The sequence below is a fragment of the Sander vitreus genome, chromosome 1 (genome assembly GCF_031162955.1).
Source record: "Sander vitreus isolate 19-12246 chromosome 1, sanVit1, whole genome shotgun sequence".
NCBI lineage: Eukaryota > Metazoa > Chordata > Actinopteri > Perciformes > Percidae > Sander > Sander vitreus.
The window spans coordinates 12,175,386-12,197,626 of NC_135855.1; the positions used below are offsets into that span (position 1 = coordinate 12,175,386).

The 22,241-nt window shown below is 42.2% G+C and overlaps 1 protein-coding gene across 9 annotated transcripts in view; it reads right to left on the reverse strand.

Annotated features, from left to right (window-relative positions):
- Positions 1-21,108, reverse strand: part of madd (MAP-kinase activating death domain) — a 60,970-nt gene extending 39,862 nt beyond the window's left edge. For 6 of the 9 annotated variants that reach the window (XM_078266294.1, XM_078266374.1, XM_078266043.1 and 3 more), the window contains exons 1-7: positions 20,669-21,107; positions 10,998-11,216; positions 9,770-10,411; positions 5,977-6,280; positions 2,873-3,004; positions 2,638-2,751; positions 1,929-2,009 (exon numbers count right to left, since the gene is read on the reverse strand). In XM_078266294.1, the coding sequence (XP_078122420.1) occupies positions 1,929-2,009; positions 2,638-2,751; positions 2,873-3,004; positions 5,977-6,280; positions 9,770-10,411; positions 10,998-11,056 (1,332 nt within the window). In that variant the 5' untranslated portion in view covers positions 11,057-11,216; positions 20,669-21,107. Of the gene's footprint in view, positions 1-1,928; positions 2,010-2,637; positions 2,752-2,872; positions 3,005-5,976; positions 6,281-9,769; positions 10,412-10,997; positions 11,217-20,668 lie in introns of all 9 variants that reach the window. The other 3 variants (XM_078266127.1, XM_078265719.1, XM_078266211.1) reach the window with 2 other exon arrangements.
- Between the last annotated feature and the right edge of the window lie 1,133 nt (positions 21,109-22,241).

The window sequence follows — 22,241 nt, forward strand, 5'->3', positions numbered from 1 at the left end:
TTAACCAAAACACAGTTTGAACATTATATATGAGGAATATATGAGGAAAGTTCTTTGATGGTTTTATTCACTGAAGCTAGAAAATGAAAAGTTATTATACTGCATAAAACAGCTTCAGAGTATGGATTGGCTTTGTAGCTTTTTTATTTAAAAAAAGGTCGCATGGCACGAAAAGAGGATTTTTAACATTAATATGAGTTCCCCCAGCCTGCCTATGGTCCCCCAGTGGCTAGAAATGGTGATAGGTGTAAACCGAGCCCTGGGTATCCTGCTCTGCCTTTGAGAAAATGAAAGCTCAGATGGGCCGATCTGGAATCTTCCCTTTATGATGTCATAAGGGGAAAGGTTACCTCCCCTTTCTCTGCTTTGCCCGCCCAGAGAATTTGGCCCACCCATGAGAAAGAGAGAGACATCATGGCTTGAAAACAAGCTAAGCATGGCAGTTGGTCAAGGCCCCCCTCCACCTTGCCCCCCTCCCCTCTCCTCCTCAATAGCATTTAAAGCTACAGACACAGAAATGGCACATCCTAAGTAAAGCTCATTGTGGGACTGGCTCTAGTGGCTGTAATTCTGCACCAAGGCTGAATTTCGGGAACGAGACGTATTACAGTATTAAGTGACCATTAAGGCCTATATATGAACAAAATAAAAATAAAAACATTTAGGTGAGGAAACATCTAATTAGATCTGATACATTCTATAAGTTAGAGACACTGAGAAAGAAAAGCAGTATGGTCTTCCAGCAGTGGGATTGAAGTTGGAAAGCTTGGGTTTGATTGCAAATGAGCCCGTGTATCAATGTCACAGTAATGTCCCCGCCTCTCTCCTCCTCAATAGCGTTTAAAGCTACAGACACAGAAATGGCACATCCTAAGTAAAGCTCATTGTGGGACTGGCTCTAGTGGCTGTAATTCTGCACCAAGGCTGAATTTCGGGAACGAGACGTATTATAGTATTAGGTGACCACTAAGGCCTATATAAAAGCATCCAAAAAGCAGCATGTCGTAGGACCTTTAAGAGTGTTGGACTAGTCCATGTGGCGTTTAAATGTATGAATAAAAACTAAATGTTTGACGATTTTAGTATGTTGGTCTCGTTCATAGAAAAATGGGGAAAATCATCAAGGATTTCATAGATTGTTGCCATTTGTGAGCCTTACTATGGTAGAAACATTTGTCCATTTAGTCGCTCAAATGAAGATAAATGACGGCAATTAACTCCTTACCCATTTTGCAGAAGACTTCACTGTGGAAAAACAACGATGCATGGCAATGTGATCAACAGTCAATGCTAAAATCTTACACATGGCTAACTTCTCTTGGCCAATAAGCACACTGAGTGATCATATCAGTAGTTTCCATATTTGCTAAGAAGGGTCTTTGTGTGACTGATGTTGCACATAGCATGGACGTAAGAAAAGTGAGGTGTTCCCATGAATCAGAACCAGGTTCTGATGTTATGTTAGATAATCGGGTTAGAGGGGCAAGTTAGTTACTACCAGCATTACTAAAGGTTTTGCTTGGAAAGCAGGGTCCTAGAATCAGATTTTACCTCCAAGAGCTAGAGCATGCAAAGAAAACAGGAAAAAAAAAGAAAAAAGCATTTGTTGATATTAGTGCATTACAAAACCCATTTCAAATGCTCTCACACTCATCGACAATGCATACAACCATGTTGAAGAAGGAAGGCCACTACTCTTCACACTGCTGAAAGAGAAGTTTTTCATTTATACAAGAGTGCAATCAGCTAATGGGAGCAAACATGAATGGTGGGCTCCAGACCAGCACCGGGGTTGATATGGTTCCATATATGTGCCAGTAGGAGACGCACTGGTTTTGGGCTAAGCCCTGGCAGCCACAGTGCATCAGAATTAGAAAATATTGCACTGATAACATGTAAGGGAAATCACCCAAAATCCCATGCAGTACCTGTTTTAGATGTTTCTTAAGCTCGCATGCTTCAGGCTCTGGAAGCGGTGGTAGGATCTCTGCATTGGTGGGCGCTATAACCTGTAGACACAAAAACAATCTAAATTTAGATAAGAAAATAAAGTTGTTAAACTGATAGATGAATTAGACTTCATAGTGCTCATATTATGCTTTTTGGCTTTCCCCCCTTTCCTTTATTGTGTTATATATCCTTTTTGTGCATGTTACAGGTTTACAAAGTGAAAAAGCCCAAAGTCCACCCCAAAGGGAAAACACTGTTCACAAACTGCTCCAAACTGCTCTGTTGTAGTCCAGCCTTTACTTCCGTGACGAACGTGCATCACTTTCGAACACGTTATAATGCTCGCCTAGCTGCTAGCGTGGCACGCCCTCATACTCTGCTTCTGACTGGCTAGTAGTCCTTACCTAGGTACTGTGCATGTACGACTCCCAACAAAGATGGAATAGAAGTGAGATGCCTCACTCTGTGGCTAAAACAGAGAGCTCAACACACAGGGTGAAAAGAGGAGCTGCAGCAAACAAAATATGGTGTTTTTTGAAAATGAAACCAAGCAAACCTATTCTGATATAACCTCTAAATACAATTATGAACCTGAAAATGAGCATAATATGAGCACTTTAATGCGGACATCATCATGAAAACAGACAAAACTAGATCAGAGGGAACACCTGTCGATGATGTACTGACCTTGCTGCTGTCAAGGTCCACAAGCCAAAGATCGTCTGGCATTTTGAAACCAGCTTTGTAGAGGAAGAAGCTGGCTGGTACACCTATAATGTAGGGAGTGGGGGCAAGGAGGAGCTGTGGGGAGAAAACATACCAATCCGTCATAATTGGAGGTTACCACAACGGCCAGCATTTGCAATTGAGAACTGCATGAAATCTTAAAAATATGTTCAGAACAAATGGTACAAGGTTTTACCTGTTCAGCAGAGGCCATGCATGTTGGCAGTAAGGGGATGACAGGGAACATGTACTCCAGAGGGTAGATCATGGCCACAAAGGCCATGACGCTCATAGACAAAGCATTGTAATCTCTGGACTGAAGAATGACCTGAGAAAAAAAACAAAATCAAGAAACTGTTGGTGGTTGTTGTTCACTGCCCTGTTATGTTCATACCGTCATATCTAAATAGACACACAGTCACCTAGTTGGCTTCTTCCTCTGGTGCTCTATCACACAATTATAAGTCTCATATATCCATATTTCCTTTTTTTTTGTCTGTAAACACCCCGATACTGCCTTGGATTCGTAACAGCAATATTAAAAACTGAGCTTTTACGACAAATTCATCTGGCAGCACAAATTGCTCGAAAAGAAGTCACTCTGAAAGCTTCCAGCCAGCACTTAGTTCAGCCAGACTGAATGTAATGATGTATTGAATTCATCTTCAAAAAAGGAAAATGGATAAATACAAGATGGCAGCCTTTCACACAGGCAGAGAATATGTATTCGCAGTGGATCGACCCCATTTAGGAAGAGTTTTCTTTCAATCTGTATTTTAAGCTGAATTTCTAAACAAACAAAATAAAAATAAAAACATTTAGGTGAGGAAACATCTAATTAGATCTGATACATTCTATAAGTTAGAGACACTGAGAAAGAAAAGCAGTATGGTCTTCCAGCAGTGGGATTGAAGTTGGAAAGCTTGGGTTTGATTGCAAATGAGCCCGTGTATCAATGTCACAGTAAACCAATAGCAACAACAGAACACTACACCAGCCAAACAGAGATTTCTCTTATATCCCTACTAATGCTGCTAGCGTTAAAGATAGCAGAGACAGAGATAAAGGGGCTTTCATTTCAGTCATACGGTTTTCTTTTTGCCCATCATGCTTTCTCCACTCCAGAGAAATGACTTCAGTGAGCCTACATCTAACAGAACATGTCTGATGAAGGTCACTCAGGGCATTTATTAGGAGGTCTTTGAAAAAGTGTTTTTATCCAAGCGGGGACACGCAGCTGCACTCCGGAAGAAACCACTGACCAATCATAACACACTAAATATAGCTCTGTCCTTTCTCCTCAAAACAATCAGTTCGGTCTTTAATAAATTCCCACTGGTGATTTGGTTGCAGCCGAAGACAACCACACATCTGCTCCTGGGGCCTCATGTATAAAAGACTGCGTAGCTTTCATACCGAAGACGGTGTAAAGTGCGTACCGACCGAAATATTCAGATTTATAAAACTGGGCGTACGCCAGGTCCTGCGCACATTTCCTTTCAACGTTAAAATTGAGCACAAGTGAACAAGCCACCGACCCCGCCTTGCCTCCTCCCATAAATAACTACTCAACGGACTATAAATGCGCCCCTGACGTCATCTATGTCTAATCACAAGGCTAATCTTGCACAAGGCTAAACCAGACACAAAAAAGAAAAAACATTACCAACTGTGAGATTGAGTTAATCAGTTTGGAGGTTTGTCATCTCGTATAAGCAATGAAAGAAAATCGGCAGAGTGTGGAAAGGAAAGCAAGAGAAGAGTGGCGGCGGCGCCACACAAAAATGCCGCGCATGTCAGTCCAAATGACGCACAAGAAGCTGTTAAGCTGGAGGGGGGGGAACACATGTGAGGCCAGCGTCTCCACAGCAGCTGACAGTGCACACCCTGGATCTGCTGCGCCACGTACCTCCGCATGAATGAAATAAATACAATAACAGAAATATGTGCCAAATTATTTTAGAAAATTTAACAATGTTCTAAATAACATAAGCGAATCATTAAAAGAACTGGTTAAAACAGTTAAATCTGTTTATGACATCCAAAGGGCGCTGTAAAGCTGCTGCATTCGGCCCAGTGTTTGCTGGCCCGGGTAGGGCTCATTTCCTACACCTTGTTTACTTAAGGCGTTTTTCCATCACATGGTACCTGCTCGACTCGCCTCAACACTACTCTACTCGCCATTTTTGCTTTTCCATTATGAAAAAAAGTCCCCGGTACCTGCCAGCAGGAACTTTTTTTAGTATCACCTCCGTCGAGGTTCCGAGCGAGCTGAGGTGATACCAAAAGGTGACATGAAAACCTGCAGACTACTGACTGGTGGGAGAGAATCGTCACTAATCACTGCGTCATCATTGCTAGCGACAGACGGGGGTGTCCTGAACACGATATTACGAATCCCACTATGGCCACGCCAAGACCCGCCCTTCAATAGCATTTATTGGCCAGGCGTCCATGCTTACGCAAGGTAACGTAACCCGATCTGTTCAGGTCCTATCCCCTGACCAATCGGCTATCCTAACCTTAACCACTTGAGGTCAAATGCCTAACCCCAACCAATCGAGATGCTTCGTAGGGCGGGTCTTGGCGTGGCCATAGTGGAATTCGTAAATTTGCGTCCTGAACAAACAACAAATAGTTTAGCCAGCTGTGGTTTTTTGTTGCTGCCTCCAGCTTCTTTTGAAACAAAATGTGTCTTCTGGCTGTGGCAACAGCCACATGCCGAGATCAAAAACAACACACCTTCGACGTTCTGTGTGTGTGTGTGTGTGTGTGTGTGTGTGTGTGTGTGTGTGTGTGTGTGTGTGTCGCGTTAGGTCGCGGCAGTTTCCTGCGGCGCCGCTATGACGACCAGCAACGCCCGCCTCACGCATGAGGCGGTACTAAATCTGCAATGGAAAAAGGAAGACGGGGCACCGCGTCCGAGTCGAGTCGACCTGAGCCGAGTAGAGCTGGTACTAGCAGTGGGTAAGCGCCATTACTTACACATCATCCACGGGATCAATTACGCATCGCACAACTTCGCCCACCCGACACCGCGTTTCTTCCTGGGGAGATGGATACGTGCGGAGATGGATCCCAGAGTTTGCGTGACGGCCCGCACATTCCCACTCGTCATTTTTATAAATCACACCGTGTGCGTGACAACCAGCGTACGCAACCTTTTTGTGCCTACGCAACGTTTATACACGAGGCCCCTGGTCTTTAAAAGTACAAAAGAAAAAGCGAAGAGACAGGCCCCAGGCGATAATTGATAAGAGACAGTTTGCATCTTGAACTGACTGCTGGGCGTGTCCTTACCTTGTGCTCTAGCAGGACACAGCTGAGCACCTGAAGACAGGCGTCCACGCCCAGCAGCTCTAAGGGCAGGTGCAGGGGGAAGTCGACCATGGAGAAGCGAGAGTTGTCAGGCAGGGCAAAGGTGAGTGGCCGTTTGAGTTCATGTGGTAAGACTTCCACATCCACACGCCTCTGACCAGCCACTGGTACCGGTGAACGAAGCAAACGGTACACCCAGGATTCAATCTCCCGCAGGTCGGCCAGCAGCTGGCTGCCTTTCTCCTCCACCGACAGCGCCCCAGTGAATACCCGCCACATGGTGTCCCTAGGAAGGACATAAACAGAGTGTATATTCAGAGTGATTCCTTTACAGTCTTTTGTTATTTTCATTATAGATTCCCCCTTTGAAGATAGATAACGCCCCTTTGAAGTTTCCTAACCCCAATGATGAAGTTTTCAAATTCCCTGGGTTTTTTTCTGACCACTCTTCCAAAACAAACTATATTACATGTATAATGATATAAAAACAGAGAGATAGTCAAATCTGAGAAGCTGAAATCAGTGAATATCTGGCATTTTTGTTTGATAAACTTAAAAAAGACGTTTAGCACTAGCTGAAGAGGCCTAAAACATGTAACACAGAATGAATAACATCATATGGCCTTTTTATTCTCCCCGCCTCCAGTCTCCCCAAGAAAACTAAACAAAACTGAAACAGGAATAGTACACAGTGTGATAGAAATTGTAATACAAAAGCCACTCTTAAAAGGCAACACCTTACTGGAACTAATTGTGTAAAAGTGTTAAGTTGAAAAAAACAAAAAACAAATCACTGCCAGTTTGAACAGGGATGAGAAAACTGTACGAAGAAAAACCCACTGCACATTGTGTAACTGCATGAATACACACAAACATACATATACAGTGGCTCTTATTGGCATTGTTATAATAAATAATAAATGATAAATGTTGAACCGACAATATGCTAAATATGTTAAGCTTAACAAATAAGTAGTCAGTCCACAGTAATTTTAGGATTAAAACTAAATCATTGGCTCATTTTATAACTGCAAACAGCAACCATGAGAACTCGGTCAGTGAAATCATTATTATTAAATTAGATTGAAAACACAGGAGAGGCTCTTAAGCAATTGCCGATATATTGATATGCAAACCCCTTCACTCCACACACACACAAGGTGTCATTAAAACCTCTCTAGAGTGTATACTCAGAGTGTGTGTGTGTGTGTGTGTGTGTGTGTGTGTGTGTGTGTGTGTGTGTGTGTAACAAGGAGGGAGATAAATCATTAGTCCTTTGAAGCCCTCCCACCAACTGCAGCTGCTACCCGAAGGCTGCCAGAGACCTCAATCTGTCAGAGCCGCCATAACACAAAGCGCTCGCAGCCATTGTGCAATGGCTCTCCTCCTTCTCTGTCATTGCCACACCACTGTTCAACCAACCATGTCGGGAGAAGAAAAAAAAAAAGAAAAAATTCTCAGATACGTGTAGCCTTTGGCTTGAATGGCCTGAGGCCATCAAGGAAACCACAGATCTATACTGACACCGATTTTTATGTGACAAATGCATTTGACTGATTGATGATATGTGGTTCCGCTGCATGTTACCAGAAGACGGAAAAAAAAGTCAAGGTATGAGATTTACTGACATTCCTACTAACCCTTGTAGTGAGTGATAAGGGGAAAAGCTGTGCTGGTTCTACAGCTAGGCTATAAATGGAGGACTGTGGAGAAACCATAAATGCTCCTTGGGTGACCAACAATCATAGATTCATACTGGACCTAAGCCAGTGTGAAGGGACAGCCTAATTAGCACTTTGCCACTCCAAAATTGCCATCTATTGTGTCACCCATGGCAACAGAGTAGCCAAAAGCGAACTGCAAATACTTCCACATCACAACACAATGGCACAAGAAAATATAGTCTACACAGCTTAAACAGATTATTCTGAATCAATCAGATAAAATAAAGTTTGTCAGATATTGATCATATTGTATGTGTATTTTTATTTCATTTTTGTAGTACTTTGCTAAATGCCATTTCTTCTGACTGTTATGTATACAGTGGGTATATCATGCAGCTCCTCCACACTTTGTCCGTTTCTCTTTTCTGGTTTAGGATTTTAACTTGTACCCTTTTTATAAATTAGAAAGGGTGCATAACTAAAAAGCGGCTCAGGTATCAACACATATTTGGCCTAGCCAACTGACCTAAATTAAAAGAAACTACTTCACATAGACAATTATATAACATGTACTGTATTATTCCTAAAGCATGTCTCCGTGCATTAACGTTAACCTATAGCACTGGATGAAATAATGTTTGCCGTGATGCAAAATGCACTGTGGATATTTTGGTTGCCGTTATTTATCATCGAGGTGGAGTGTGATTATAGCATAAAGCGTACTGTGAAAACATGACACAACAAACAAGCTGCAGATGGCCTGCAAAGCTGCATGGAGCCACAGACAAAACCTCTTGTATTCATTTTGCAACGCAAACGCACGCGCAACAATTGGACAATGAGAGAAGCAGATGGTCAAGAAAGAAAGCAGTAGGCATTGCAAAAAAATCAGGAACACTGTAAAACAACAAATCTGCTATTTATTGTAAACTTGTCTAGCCTTGAAAATGTTAAACTGAAGCAAAAAAGGATTTTAAGCAACTGCATTAATGCTGTGTTTGTTTGGTCAATAATTTGCATGCAATGCCATGTCAGCATGAATGTAATGATGTTATGCAACAGCTTACAGATGATGAAGGTTATCAAGCATGAGCTGCATTTACCTAATTTTGTTGTGATTTTAAGCAGTTCCAATCAAAGAATTGATAAGTGTGCATGTACAGATTTAGGGGCCATTTTCCCCCCGGCCCCCTAGAGGCTGTCAAGTTAATTACAGTTGACAATACAAAACGTATACGTCGCCCTGAACAAGTCAAGGACTAAAAATCTATGATGTGAAAGTAAATACCTTGGTTTCATTAAAATCAAAAGTTGTTATGCACTTTGTAATACGAGCGTACTCATGGCAATCTGCCTGATAATGAGATCTTGTGGTCAAAGTTGACATTTGGCCGAAGGCTGGCACTACAACAAAGCTCATGGGAGTGTCAAAAGCAATAAGCGTTCTGGCAAGCATGAACGTAGTCAGTATTTTCATAGCAATCAACCAGATTTAGGTATTTCTAGCGAACTAACAAACTAACAAAGTTTGTTTTGACAGTAAGGGTTGGGTACCGAAACCCGGTTCCACTATGGAACCGGTTCCTACGCAACCGGTAGGAATCGGACCGGATTAGAACGCAAATTTCGGTTCCACTTAATGTGTCGACTGAAATATTTTCCCTCTGTCGCTCTGAAACGGACGTAAAAATATCACACTCTCTCTGTAGTCTACCGTAAATGTAGGCTACCATATTTTCCCTCTGGGAAAGTACTTTAAAACGTTAATATAGTTACATTTTAATCATTTTCAATAAAAAAAAAAAAAAAAAAGAGCCTTTATTTGATGTCATTTTTCAGTATTTCAAGAACCGGTTTAGGAATCGGAATCGTTTTAAAAAGTACCGGTTCGGCATTGGAATCGTAAAAATCCAAACGATACCCAACCCTATTGACAGTGGCCCAAAGAACTTTGATAGATCCACCTTTCAACCAAAATAGCCCTAAGCGGGGGCATCTAAAATAGTACATCTGTGTTTTAATGTGCACCAGGGTGAAATGGTACACATATATTGAAAAAAAAAAAAAGAGCTGTATGTATCTACATCTGAAGATGCAATCTTAAACCTCACCTCTGGGTGGTGCGAGGGAGCCCAGCTCGTTGAGTTAGCCTCTGACTGCAGCAGTCCACCAGCCTCTTGAGAATATATAAGCATTCCCTAAAGGTGGAGAAGAAGGGGTAGTGGCTCAGTATGCACAGCGAGGTCAGCGTGCTGTTGCGGTTCCTGGCTGCCATCTTAGCAGCGCTTTGTCTCTGCTGTGGGGACTTGCCGGCATTTAGCTCGGCACCCGGTTGTCCGCCCTCTTCTCCAGAGGCAGGCGGAGGCGCTGACTCAGCATTGTTAGGGGGCGATAACACGAAGGGCGGGCCTCCGCTGCTGCCATCGGACCAATCGCTGGCGGTCTCGGCCGCCTGTGCCGCTGTCTCTGTGTGGCCGCTCTTGTCCCCGCGAGCACGATGATGTCCTCGCTGAAAAGAACGGTAGAAATTGACGCAGATTCCGTAGCGGGTGATTCCGGAGTCCTTGTCTGTCAGCGTGAACACAAACGAGGAGTCGTCGCGGAGGCTAACCCTACGCTGGCGTATACTCAGGCAGCCCTCTGGTTGGCAGAAAAACACCACGTCTGGTGGGAGCGGGAAGTCGTGGTGGTCCTCCAGTGGGTAGCGGCGGAGGAGCTGAGGTGTCTGGGCCACATTGTCACTACTTGGTTGCCTGGAGGGGAGATGGACAAACATTTATTTTTGTCTTTAAAGCATATGTAGTGCTGTGCCCATCATTAGTTCTATGTGGTTTCAAAAAAACTCTGTTTTCTGTCCATTTTATAACTTATATCTGATGTATCTGCAAATCCATTTCCCTTAAATAAACACAGCTTTGAATTTAATTTAAAATGGTCACTATGTGATGAGAGAAGCATTTCATAAGAGAAGAATCAAAGCCTTTGATCACTTGATAGCAGAACACCATGGCTAACAAAGCCCTGACAGTAGTCCGGTGGTTAGAGAAGCAAATTTCTAACTATATTTAGCTGTTAAAATCCAAGAACAAGTAACACCCATCCCACAACAACTCGGAAATTCCCCTTAAGCATAACACTTAAAAATCGCTGAATGTTCCAATAGAGACACTCAGTGGCTAACTCTAAAAACAGTGGCAGACAGGACAGTTCTCTCATTTCAAGTTATGTTCACGTGAATCATCCTTTTCCCCTGTGGCTACTGTGCAACAAAGATCATATGGGAGTAACTGCTGCATCAACTCCAAAACAAACGTGGAAGTGCTAATGAAGTTAACTTACCTTGCTCCGACTACCACCAAGTAGTCAAGAAGACGAGGGCACATTTTCTTTTTCTCCATCTTGGATTGACCACGTCCCGTGCGTCACGGCATCCAGGATTTATGTTCTCTCTTGAGTCAGTGTTGCCTTTCCATCACAACTGGGAAAGTTCAGGCGTGAAGTTGAAACACAGCTCCTTGATTATCATTGCGATGGTTCAAAAAAATGACAGAGTCAAACCTGCAACACAAGAAAGAAAAAAAAGTTGGTGGGGGGGGGGTGGAGTTCTGTTAGGTGTCTTTACATGGCCACAATTTAAATAAACACTGTTACAAGTGTAAACCAGTGAGAGAAACAATGTGAATGCAGTATGAAGAAATCTGGTGCGCTACACTGCATGACATCGACCAGCCACGTGATTTTTCAGAGTTGCAAAATTGGGCTTAAAAAGGAGAATTCCTGTTGATTTCAACACGTAGCTCTGTTGTTTGGAAATTTGGAGTGCTGTCAGTAGCAAGAAAAATGAAAACAATCGGTGCTGCCTATACGTGTTATCCCCCTGCTAGAGCTGCAGTTCAAGAGCTATGCATGGGTAACTAAGCAACAGTGAGCTCTTGAACTTTTGACCTGCTGCAGGCCACTCTGCTGGCTCAGCTGTGGTGTCAGGTTACAGCCTGTTGCTAAATAGTCATTACTAAGGACATAAGAACGGCAAATCGGTTTTTTTTGTGGAAAAAATACATTTTGGTATATTGGATTGTAGGAGTTCAACAGTCGACTAGTGTGGACTTCACCAGAAAACAGGAAATAAACAGAGGCATGGACTAACACAACTCTGATGCCTTTCTGTCACATCTACTGCAGTCAGACTCGCTGCGTTCCCTCGGAAGGAATCACTACACATGAGTAGGCACTTGTAATGACATTTTGAACATGTTTAAAGGCTAAAAACACGTTTAAAACCTGCCCTGTTTAAGCCTGTTGGGTGCTAACGCTAGCAGCGGGATAACACGGTGTAGGCAACACCGATTGTTTTCGTTTTTCTCGCTACTGACAGCACTCCACATTTACAAACAACCGAGCTACGAGTTGAAATCGACCGGAATTCTCCTTTAATATGGCATCATGATTTATATGATCTATAGTCTTTTTTTATGTTAAAGGTTCTGTAAGGTAGGACTGTGAAGATCCAGGACAAAGCCAAAAAATGTGAACATCGACAACTTCTCAGTCCCTCTCCCCTTTCCGCTAAAGCCCAAAACGGTCTCCTAAGCCCCTCCCCCCACAAGGGAGAATGAATGCGTGTGCATGAGCAGTGACTGACACGCAGTTTCAACCCTACATGACAGGAGGTGGTTCACGTACAGGTACATTTAGACTGGCATGACATCTTTCTTCAAATTTATGGAGATAGGATTTTTTTTTATCAGTTGAGAAAAACATAAGAGCAGACAGAAAACAATGTGGTGCTGTCCTTGGTTGTTCAAACACAAATAACTCCTCAGGGAAGCCGTTTTATTTCACGAACTACCAATGACAGATCAGCAAAGATGCTAAATGTAATTGCATTCTGGTTGAGGCTACTACTTTAGTGGAGAAACTAAACTACAACTAATTTCCTTTTTGTTCGACTGTTAAAATCTGACTCTGGGATAAGAAGCCCCTGAACACAGACAGAGATAGTTAATCTTGTAAAGATGATTTCTTTCTCTCAAACATCATTGCACCTCAGCTAGAAATGTCACTGCAATGTCACAACGACAGTTTACTTTGCAAGAAATGAAAGACGTTACTGATGTCATGATGACGTTTTTACAGAGTGATCATCTCTGTCAGACAGGGTACATGACAGAAGAGACACAGCTAGCGGAGCACAAAATATGTCCGACATGACAAGCCTACCTCAAATAATAGAAGCATCCATTTAAAGAGAGTGGACTCAAAAATGCATGGTCAATTCTTGTAAAGCGTTGATAGTGTTTTAGGATTGATTTGTTCTGACCATCATGTCAGCTGCTTGTTTTTGTCGAAGGATAAAGACTTTTCAGTAGAGGGATAGTAAGCTGTTTAGAGGCCTTGGTGGAATAAGCACCCTTCATAGCTTGTACTATGACCCTGTGACTGACTGGCAACTGTAGCAAGCTCAACCAGCACCTCTACAGATTCCTATTCCCCAATCCTTAGGGGCCACTTTCAGCTCCAGTCTAGCATCATCTCATAGATGCCACAACATACTGTAATCTTTCAATTATTAGAACAGCAGGGTGGAAAATGCGTAGCTATTCACTGAAAACATTCCAACATCAAAACATTTTTTTACCGCTAAATCTATTCCCAGAAACACCATTTATTTTTACATTTCCACATATATTCCATGTCACGCTGTTAGCTGAAAAAATTGTATACTTTACTGATATGCATAAGCATAGGTGTGATTGGCAAAGGACAAAAAAAGCAGGGAAATATACGCCGTACCCATGACGCTTCGACAGCACCCCCCCATTTTCTTTTTCAAATGCTATAAAAATTGATTGAAACACCCAAAAATCAATGAAAGTAAATATTACTTGCATAGAATGTTATATGCAGGGGTTAAATTGGGATTGGTTATGTGGGGGGGCTCTCCCTAGGGGGGTCCGGTCCCGGGACATTTTTATTTTTTATTTTTTTAAATAAACCATTAAATGCCACTTTCTGGAGAGTTTTGTGCAAAGAAATGGAGAAATTGAGTCTTAAATGATAGAGCCTATACTTTGCATTGTTGTAGTATCAACAGGTATTAGGGCATTTAGCATTTACATTACTGTTAATCAGTCATCACTTGATTACACATTGCATTACCTTGTTATAATATAAATAATGTGCCACATGAAGAGACAGTGCAGCATATGACAGTAGCAACAGCTGAGAAGATTTGGGTCTGTGGTCTCACACACACACACACACGTAGCCTCTCCAGCCCACATTACCACGCCCATGCAGCCCCACCCACGGACACGTGCATTCACTCAATACATTTGTGTACAGATGGTGAAATAATATAAGCAGTACCTTATGTAACAGATTTTTTATTTTTTATTATGTTTGATTGTCCGTGTTTCTCTCTGTTGACACTGTACATACTGTCTGTCTGGTTCTCCATCTTTTCATCCGTTTTAACTCTCTAACTCTGCAATTTCAATGTTTTTTCATGGCTGTCTGTGATGATACTTCAGGGTTTCTCCTTGCTCAGAATTTGTCTTTGCGGGAACACACAAAGCAAGGGGAGGAGGAGGTCTGGGGGTCCTCCCCCAGGAAATTTTGAGGGTAAAAGACCTCAATTCCTGCATTCTGATACATTTTAGGCACCAATTTATGGTAAAATTGTCAATATTTATTGCAAGGAAATCACAAAATTCAGTAGGATTGACTTAGGCTACTTAATCAGTGATGTTGAATGTAGCCTACAGTGTAATGGACCACCACAGTTCATACATACATGTGAACCGCGGATTAATTGCAGAGTTTAACCTACATAGTGTAAAACTACTACGTGAATGGGGCACAGCAGAAAGACGGAGCAGAACGACGCTGCTTGTTCAGGGTTTTCATGTGTACTCCTATAGGCCTACACTTCGCATCAGGCGTTAAAACCATCTGTACCGAATTAGACTACTATTTAATGCGATAACGAGACGTTTTTAACCGGTAATGAAACTGTCTCAATTTAATACTGATGCCGTCAGACGGCCGTGCGGACAGACAGCAGTCAGAGCTCCGGCGAAGATCTGCGCCCGTCAGCAGCGGCTTCTCACTGCGCAGCCGGTCCCCCAGAGCAGCATGATCACCGGGGAGGGAAACAGAGATCCCGTTTGAAGGTGACGTGCTTGATTTTGACTGAACGTCCCAATTTAAGTAACCTCTGATTGGGTCGTAGTAAATTAAGTACCCTAAGTTTAAGATTAGGTGTTGGTCATTCTCAATACCTTTCTACCCCCCCCAACTTATCAACTCTGGACTCTGTGCTGCTGCCAGCATGTGTAACGTACGTTACTCACCATCGCTCGACTGTTAGCTTCAGCTGGCTAACGTTAGCTGTCAACCTCCCGACTAACGGTTACCGCTAGCTAGTGATCTAGCGAGGATTAGCCCTTCAGACCACAGTGGACTTCAGTGGACTCCCCATCCAAACTCCCGACTGGACCTTCGTCTGCCACAACAGCCGGACTCTTTCAAATACATGTACTCCCCGTCTCAGCCGATCACTTGGTAGCGTTGGTCAGCTGTCAGCTTACGTCATCTGCTACGTCGCTTCAGCTTGCATTGCCAACATAAAATAAAAATATTGTCCCGTTGTCGGCTTCAGCCAAGAAGATAGATCGCCCCCACACGTCCAAAATTCGTATTCAAATAACCTTCCGCAACGATTGCAGGCTCTTTGGTGGAGCTCTGCTTTGAATGAAGTTACATCGTGACAAATTAATGGACCACTTGCGGAGTGATATGAAGACATGAATCAGAGGCACAAAAAACGTTGACAGCAATGACCGGTCATTGGTTTACCAATACCCCCGACCCGTGCCTTGCAACCCCCCCCCCCCCCCCAACAAAACAAAACAAAAAAGCGGATTTGCATGATTTACGAGAGCTTCATTTTCAGGTCGGAAAAGCCAAAATCCGGATTTATCCGGAAGAATCACACCCCTGATAAGGAACTTGCAACACTCCTACACAAGGCAGTGAGTTCAGAATCCAACTCAACCTGCTTCATTTTAACATCCAAGTCTGTTTGGTAACTACTGCTAATACCATTGTGTTACCTACAGAGATATTAAGAGCCACAAAAGAGCATAACAATGGGTGTTTTCATTACAAAGAACAACTTGTGTCTGCAGTACAAGTCTGGCTTATTGAGACTAGTCAAGAGAACTTGGTATCTCTGTCTCTCCCACAACAGATTTCTCCCAGCATGATTGTTAAACGTTGTTATAAAATGGCGGCTCTACAGAGAAGCCCTTGCTCTTTCGTTCTGAGGGACGAGCACCAAAACCTGAATGCTAACTGCTTATGCTTTAGACTGCTGTAAAACAAACGCATATCAATTATTATACTTCATACGTTACTTTTCATCACAGTGAAACAGGGACAAGCCCACATTTGCCAATGTAGTACATGTCTGATGAAAAAAAAATGTTTCTACTTTTACCAGAGCATGTCATGCCACGATCAACAGCCTTTAACCTAACACCAACAAACGCCTCATTCAGAAACTCCACCCTGAAACATAAACACTATACCCAGAGCAGTATTCCACTCTCTCTTCAAGGCTGTTATCCCTGAACTGATAAGCTAATGGATGTATAATTTAGCCAGTGGTTCATACTGTACAATGGATTCCTATTAAAAAGAGTCACCTAGGGGAGAAAGGACTAGACTATTTTCTACTAGAAAATGTGCCAAGTTTAAAATGAGCTTGCAAGCCAGATCCAGGCTGAGAAAAAAGAAATAATATGAACTCTTTATATTTTAGATAACCAAACAAAACTCTGCACTTCAAGCTTAATTTCATGTACTTATTTGAGAATTCATTCAATTCAAAAGGCCCATTAAAAAAAGCAAGATTTATGTCATAAATATATTTTTTTTTAAAAACATAAAAACAATAAATGACTAATAAGATTGGACTTTGTGCACATTTTGTATAAATTCTCCTCTTTCAGTGGCGTTATAGGAGTCGTTTTTAAACGGGGGGGGGGGTCCTATCAAACAGTTGCGTCGTTGTCCAGCGGATGTGTCACATTTCACAAAGGTGTCAAAGTGCACTGGATACATTTCAGAGGCAGTATACCTGTTTGTTAACGCAGCCTGACCAATTCTGTGTTGCTGTTAGTTGTCCATGTTTTGGGGGAATTACATTTGTTATTGACTTGCCAACATGTGTCTCTCTCAAAAGCTTCAGAGCTAATTTACCACTTAAACAGAAAGCCTGTCGTTCCAAGAAGAAATGCTCATGAACAACCACTTGTTTTTCTTTATGTTAAAATTGATATCAGCAGAAATAAAGAGAATGCATCTCTATCTATACTGTTGGGGGGGGGGGGGAATTGTTTGGCTGTATAGCCTAGACATTAATACAATAACATCACAACCTAATGTGATTAACACGTGGTGAAATGCATGATTAAATATAAATGAATGTCAATTCTAAGTAAATGTTGACATTTCATGTGAATTTCATGATACACTACACTAAGACAACAGGGCGGACAAAAGGACTGCATGTAGCCTGCGTCACACATCCTATCAAAGGGTGTCATTAACCCCAGCAGCCATGGCAGCTGTGTCCAGTGGACATTAAGGGTGAATTTATCACAAAGGGCTTCAGATGCATTATGTGTCTAATTATGTCTAATAGCTCTACTTGTCAGTAGAGGAGCCATTCACAGGGGGACATAATACAAGACTGAACTAGACTCATCTTAATGGAGCATGACGGTAAAAAGTCAAGAATTCTACTAAATTATGGAATAGAGCCAAAACAGAGAATGCTGTTGCCATTTTATTTGACACATTAGTATAAAACATACACTCACCTAAAGGATTATTAGGAACACCTGTTCAATTTCTCGTTAATGCAATTATCTAATCAACCAACCACATGGTAGCTGCTTCAGTGCATTTAGGTGTGTGGTCCTGGTCAAGACAATCTTCTTAACTCCAAACTGAATGTCAGAATGGGAAAGAAAGGTGATCTAACCAACTCTGAGCGTGGCATGGTTGTTGGTGCCAGACGGGCTGGTCTGAGTATTTCACAATCTGCTCAGTTACAGGGATTTGGACGCACAACCATTTCTAGGGTTTACAAAGAATGGTCTGAAAAAGGAAAAACATCCAGTCCTGTTGGCGTAAAAGCCTTGTTGATGCCAGAGGAGAATGAGCCGAGTGATTCTAGCTGATAGAAGATCAACTTTGACTCAAATAACCACACGTTACAGCCGAGGTATGCAGCAAAGCATTTGTGAAGCCACAACACGCACAACCTTCAGGGCGGATGGGCTACGCCAGCAGAAGACCCCACCGGGTACCACTCATCTCCACTAAAAATAGGAAAATGAGGCTACAATTTGCACGAGCTCACCAAAATTAGACAGTTGAAGACTGGAAAAATGTTGCCTGGTCTGATGTCTCGACTTCTGTTGAGACATTCAGATGGTAGAGTCAGAATTTGGCGTAAACAGAATGAGGACATGGATGCGTCATGCCTTGTTACAACGGTGGTGGTGGTGGTGGTGGTGTAATGGTGTGGGGGATGCTATCCTATCAATATGGGCCAACATTTCTAAAGAATCAATGCCACAAAGAATTAAGACAGTTCTGAAGGCGAAAGGGGGTCAAACACGGTATTAGTATGGTGTTCCTAATAATCCTTTAGGTGAGTGTAGTTTAGCCACATTATGGAATACTTGTGATTTTCATGTTTGGGAAAAAATAAGGTGGTCCATACTTTAAAAGGTTAACATAAGTGTCAAGAATGAGTAAGTTGGCTAACACTGTGCAATATTTGATGTGTGTGGTGCAATAAGAAGTCACCGTTCAAATAACACTCCATAGTGGGCTGAACCATCTCTTGAGTCAGCTTAATGTCAGCACTCATCACATCTAGTAAACGTATTCAAATACACTGCAAGCATGACTGTCTGTGCATGTCAATGAACATAAATAAGTATATATACACTCTGAGACAGGTAATAATACATATACCCTCATGTTGAAACACACACACTTCTTCACACTATTCTAGCTATTTCTACAGACATGGCACAGCTCTGAGCATGTTGCAGAGTGGTGAAAACTTGAACCTTCTTCACAGCAATGGCTAAATATAGAGAGCAAATAATTCCAACCACATTATATATTCCAACAGTGAAAGCTGGGCCTATGCAGAACACAGATCTCAACCCTCTTTATCATGCAAAACCATCAGGACAATGAATCAACATGCAGGTCTGACAACATAAATGCTTCCTGTTGCAAGGCCAAAATGGCTATTTTATGAAGCAGCAGAGCTGGTGCCATCCAGCACAAAGATACAGGACCACAGCATTATTTTTAGATGAGGGCTGAAGGACTACGCCACTTCACTGATTGTACTGTACTATAATGTAATGAACGAGCTTGGTATTGAACCTTTGTTTCTCGCTCGCTCTCTCTCTAAATAAAAAAAGAATCATCACAACAAGGTGTAATCTTCAAAGGCAAGATAATGATGTAGGTTAACACAACAGATGAATGTGGTCAGAGTTGTCTGCAGGCAGCACTCATTGCTTATGTAAGCACAGAGAGGAGATGGATATGATTCACAGGCCTCCATCATGGACAGCGTTTCTTGCCAGTCACTGTGAACACCAGTAAGCAGCGATGGAGAAGACTCTGTTGGAGTAGTTGTAATTCAGAAGGATTTACAACTATGGATTAAGAAAAGTATTGAAAAAAAAAAATCACAAAACCAAAGCACTTGCAGTGTTCAGTTGTGTTGACATTTGAAATCAATCCTACGGTTTTCACTTTGTAACATATATGGCTGATCAGTAGTAGTCAGTATTTGGCACTCTAATAAAATATTAGATAATAATGTATTAAGAGTCTAATACATTCTTATCTAATATTTGTATATATATCAGAATACATATTAAAATATTTAGCACCAGGATGAAATAGGTTCATTCATTCTATACTACTCTGACCTCCTTCTTGAGGACATTGATAACTACCTCATCCTTATGGTCATTCAATCCATTTACGATTAAATCAACTGCATTATTTCATCAGTCGTGTTTGTGTCGGAAGCTGGTTGGACATTGTGTAAAATAATACCACTGCAGAACGATGCTGTAACCACGATGAGTTTACAATGACACACGGCATGTTACGGTTAGATACAGTTACAGCTAACGTTAGTTACGAATTGTAGAGGACATTTTACTATCGAACAAGCCAACTGTGAATATTAGAGACATACGCTGAGAGGACAGCATTCGCAGTAACAAACTTGATAAGGCGATGCCAGTGCCTCTTCGAGGGGAGCTGGTCATGTAACATGTTTGTTATTTGTTTTGTATTGTATAGGCTGTCAGAACTTTGCTAATTCTCGATGTTAACCCCTAAAGATACGTCCTCTCACCTCCATGTTCAACCATAAAGATGCATCCCCTCACCTACATGCTCCCCCGTGAAAATGTATAATCTTCTAGCTACGTTACATTGTTCACCCCTTTAGATCCACCCATCCTCTCACCTACATGTTCACCCCTAAATATGCATCCATCCTCTCACCTAGCTAGATGTTAACCCCTAACCTCTTACCCACATGTTCACCCCTAAAGATGCGTCCTCTCACCTAACTGTTAACCCCTAAAGACGCACCCACTTACCTCCATGTTCACCCCTAAAGATGCACCCTCTCACCTCCACTCTGCTAGCTTTATGGTGTCCTACGCCACGGATGGATTAGCTAGGTAGCTAGCTAGCTAGCTAGCGGTCTACTTTGCTAACAATAGCTTGAGCGAGTTACCGCATAAATAAAAGCCTGTCAAATGTAAAACAACACTGGCGACATCAGAAAACGGTTCGGACCCAACAGCCACAAATGCGTTGGATGTATTTAGCTAAATATCACACACGTTGAGTAACGTTAAGAACATCCTTAATGTTACCTGCTTACATTAGCCGGTTAGCCGCTAATGTTCGCTGCGAGACCAGCTGCTGATAACGGCCTGGGTGGTGGATGTCCTCCACGGTCACTGAGGGGGAGAGGCAGCGGTGTATGTCTGAATTCAACCGTCTTTCTTTTAGATTACGGTAACGTTATATCATTGGAAACGACGGCTGAAAAGGGGTAGCTGTTCCGTGTGACTGGTTCGCAGCATAAATAGATGATGCGAAAATGTGTGTCCACCTCTCAGCTCGATGGACGGGTGGCTCAGTCAGTTACAACCTGCCTTCATAACATCCTCTTCATCATCATCAGTCTGCAGGGAGTTCCGCATACTGAGACCTAACGGAAGCGACACACAAGCCTGGCGAAAAACACTTATGCTCTCCCCCGGGTAACGTTACTTAGTGTGGCTGTGATGGTAGATCAGTCTGAACAGTTTGCAGTATTTTATATCGCCTGACAGGGCCGGCCAAAGCCTTTTGGGGGCCCACAAAGTCTTATCTGATATAGCCTCCCCCCCCCCCCCCCCAATACTACTTTTAACACTACTATTTGCTTTAAGAAGGGTGACTTGAGACATGTATGTAAGCCTACTGTTTAAATCCAGCATCCAGCATAATCATATCTACCCCTTAATATATATGTATACATATAATATATATTATCACCATCACCATTTTATCAGTCTGGAGCTGGAAGTCCCAGAGCCATGGTAAAATCGAGTAGCTGTCATAATAAAATAAAAAATAAAATAAAATGCTCTGCCGGCGATCTGTTGCTGATGTTAATAAACAACAGACTGTAGATGATCCGTAATCTGAACGGATTTAGTCTCTCTGACTTCTAAACATCACCATCAGCCACACATGTTCTGTACAGAAGAAGCCATTAAATCAGACAAATATCAATTAAAATCCCTCCAATTCGAAAACAATAAGAAGGGGATCCAACCTGCGTCCCTTTGCTCCGTGTCATCCCCCATCTCTCTCCCACCTTTCCTGTCTATCCACTGTCACTCTGAAATAAAGGGGAAAAAGCCCCCGCAAAATAATCTTTAACACAAAAAACAATCAAAAGTTTATATAAAACATCATCATGTTGAGTCGATTCTGAACCAGTCAGCTGTTAGATCAACCAGGCGTTTCCCATCATGCCCTGGGTCATGCAGTCGGTGGAAAGCAACTGCGCTGCCTGCCTCTCAAACCCTTGATCTCGTGAGGTTACCGTTGCCCACGTGTGCATGACGTCAGAGCAAGTCGGACACACATCTTACCGGAATCAGTGGCCTGAATTTCCTCTCATTATGCAATTATAATATTAGCAAAATCCCAATCAAACTGTCCAATTTTCATAAACACATTCTTTTGGCTTGGTCGCTCTTATTTAAACATAACTTCTCACCTCATCGATATTACATTTGGCATAATAAGGACATTCTGTTCAAAAACAAATCTTTATTTTTTGAAAACTGGTACAGGAATAATATTTAACTTGTTGGCCAACTCTTTGAATGGCAGACTGTACAGGTTTTTTTTAGATTGTTTGCGGAAATTTCAAATTCCTGTTTTGGT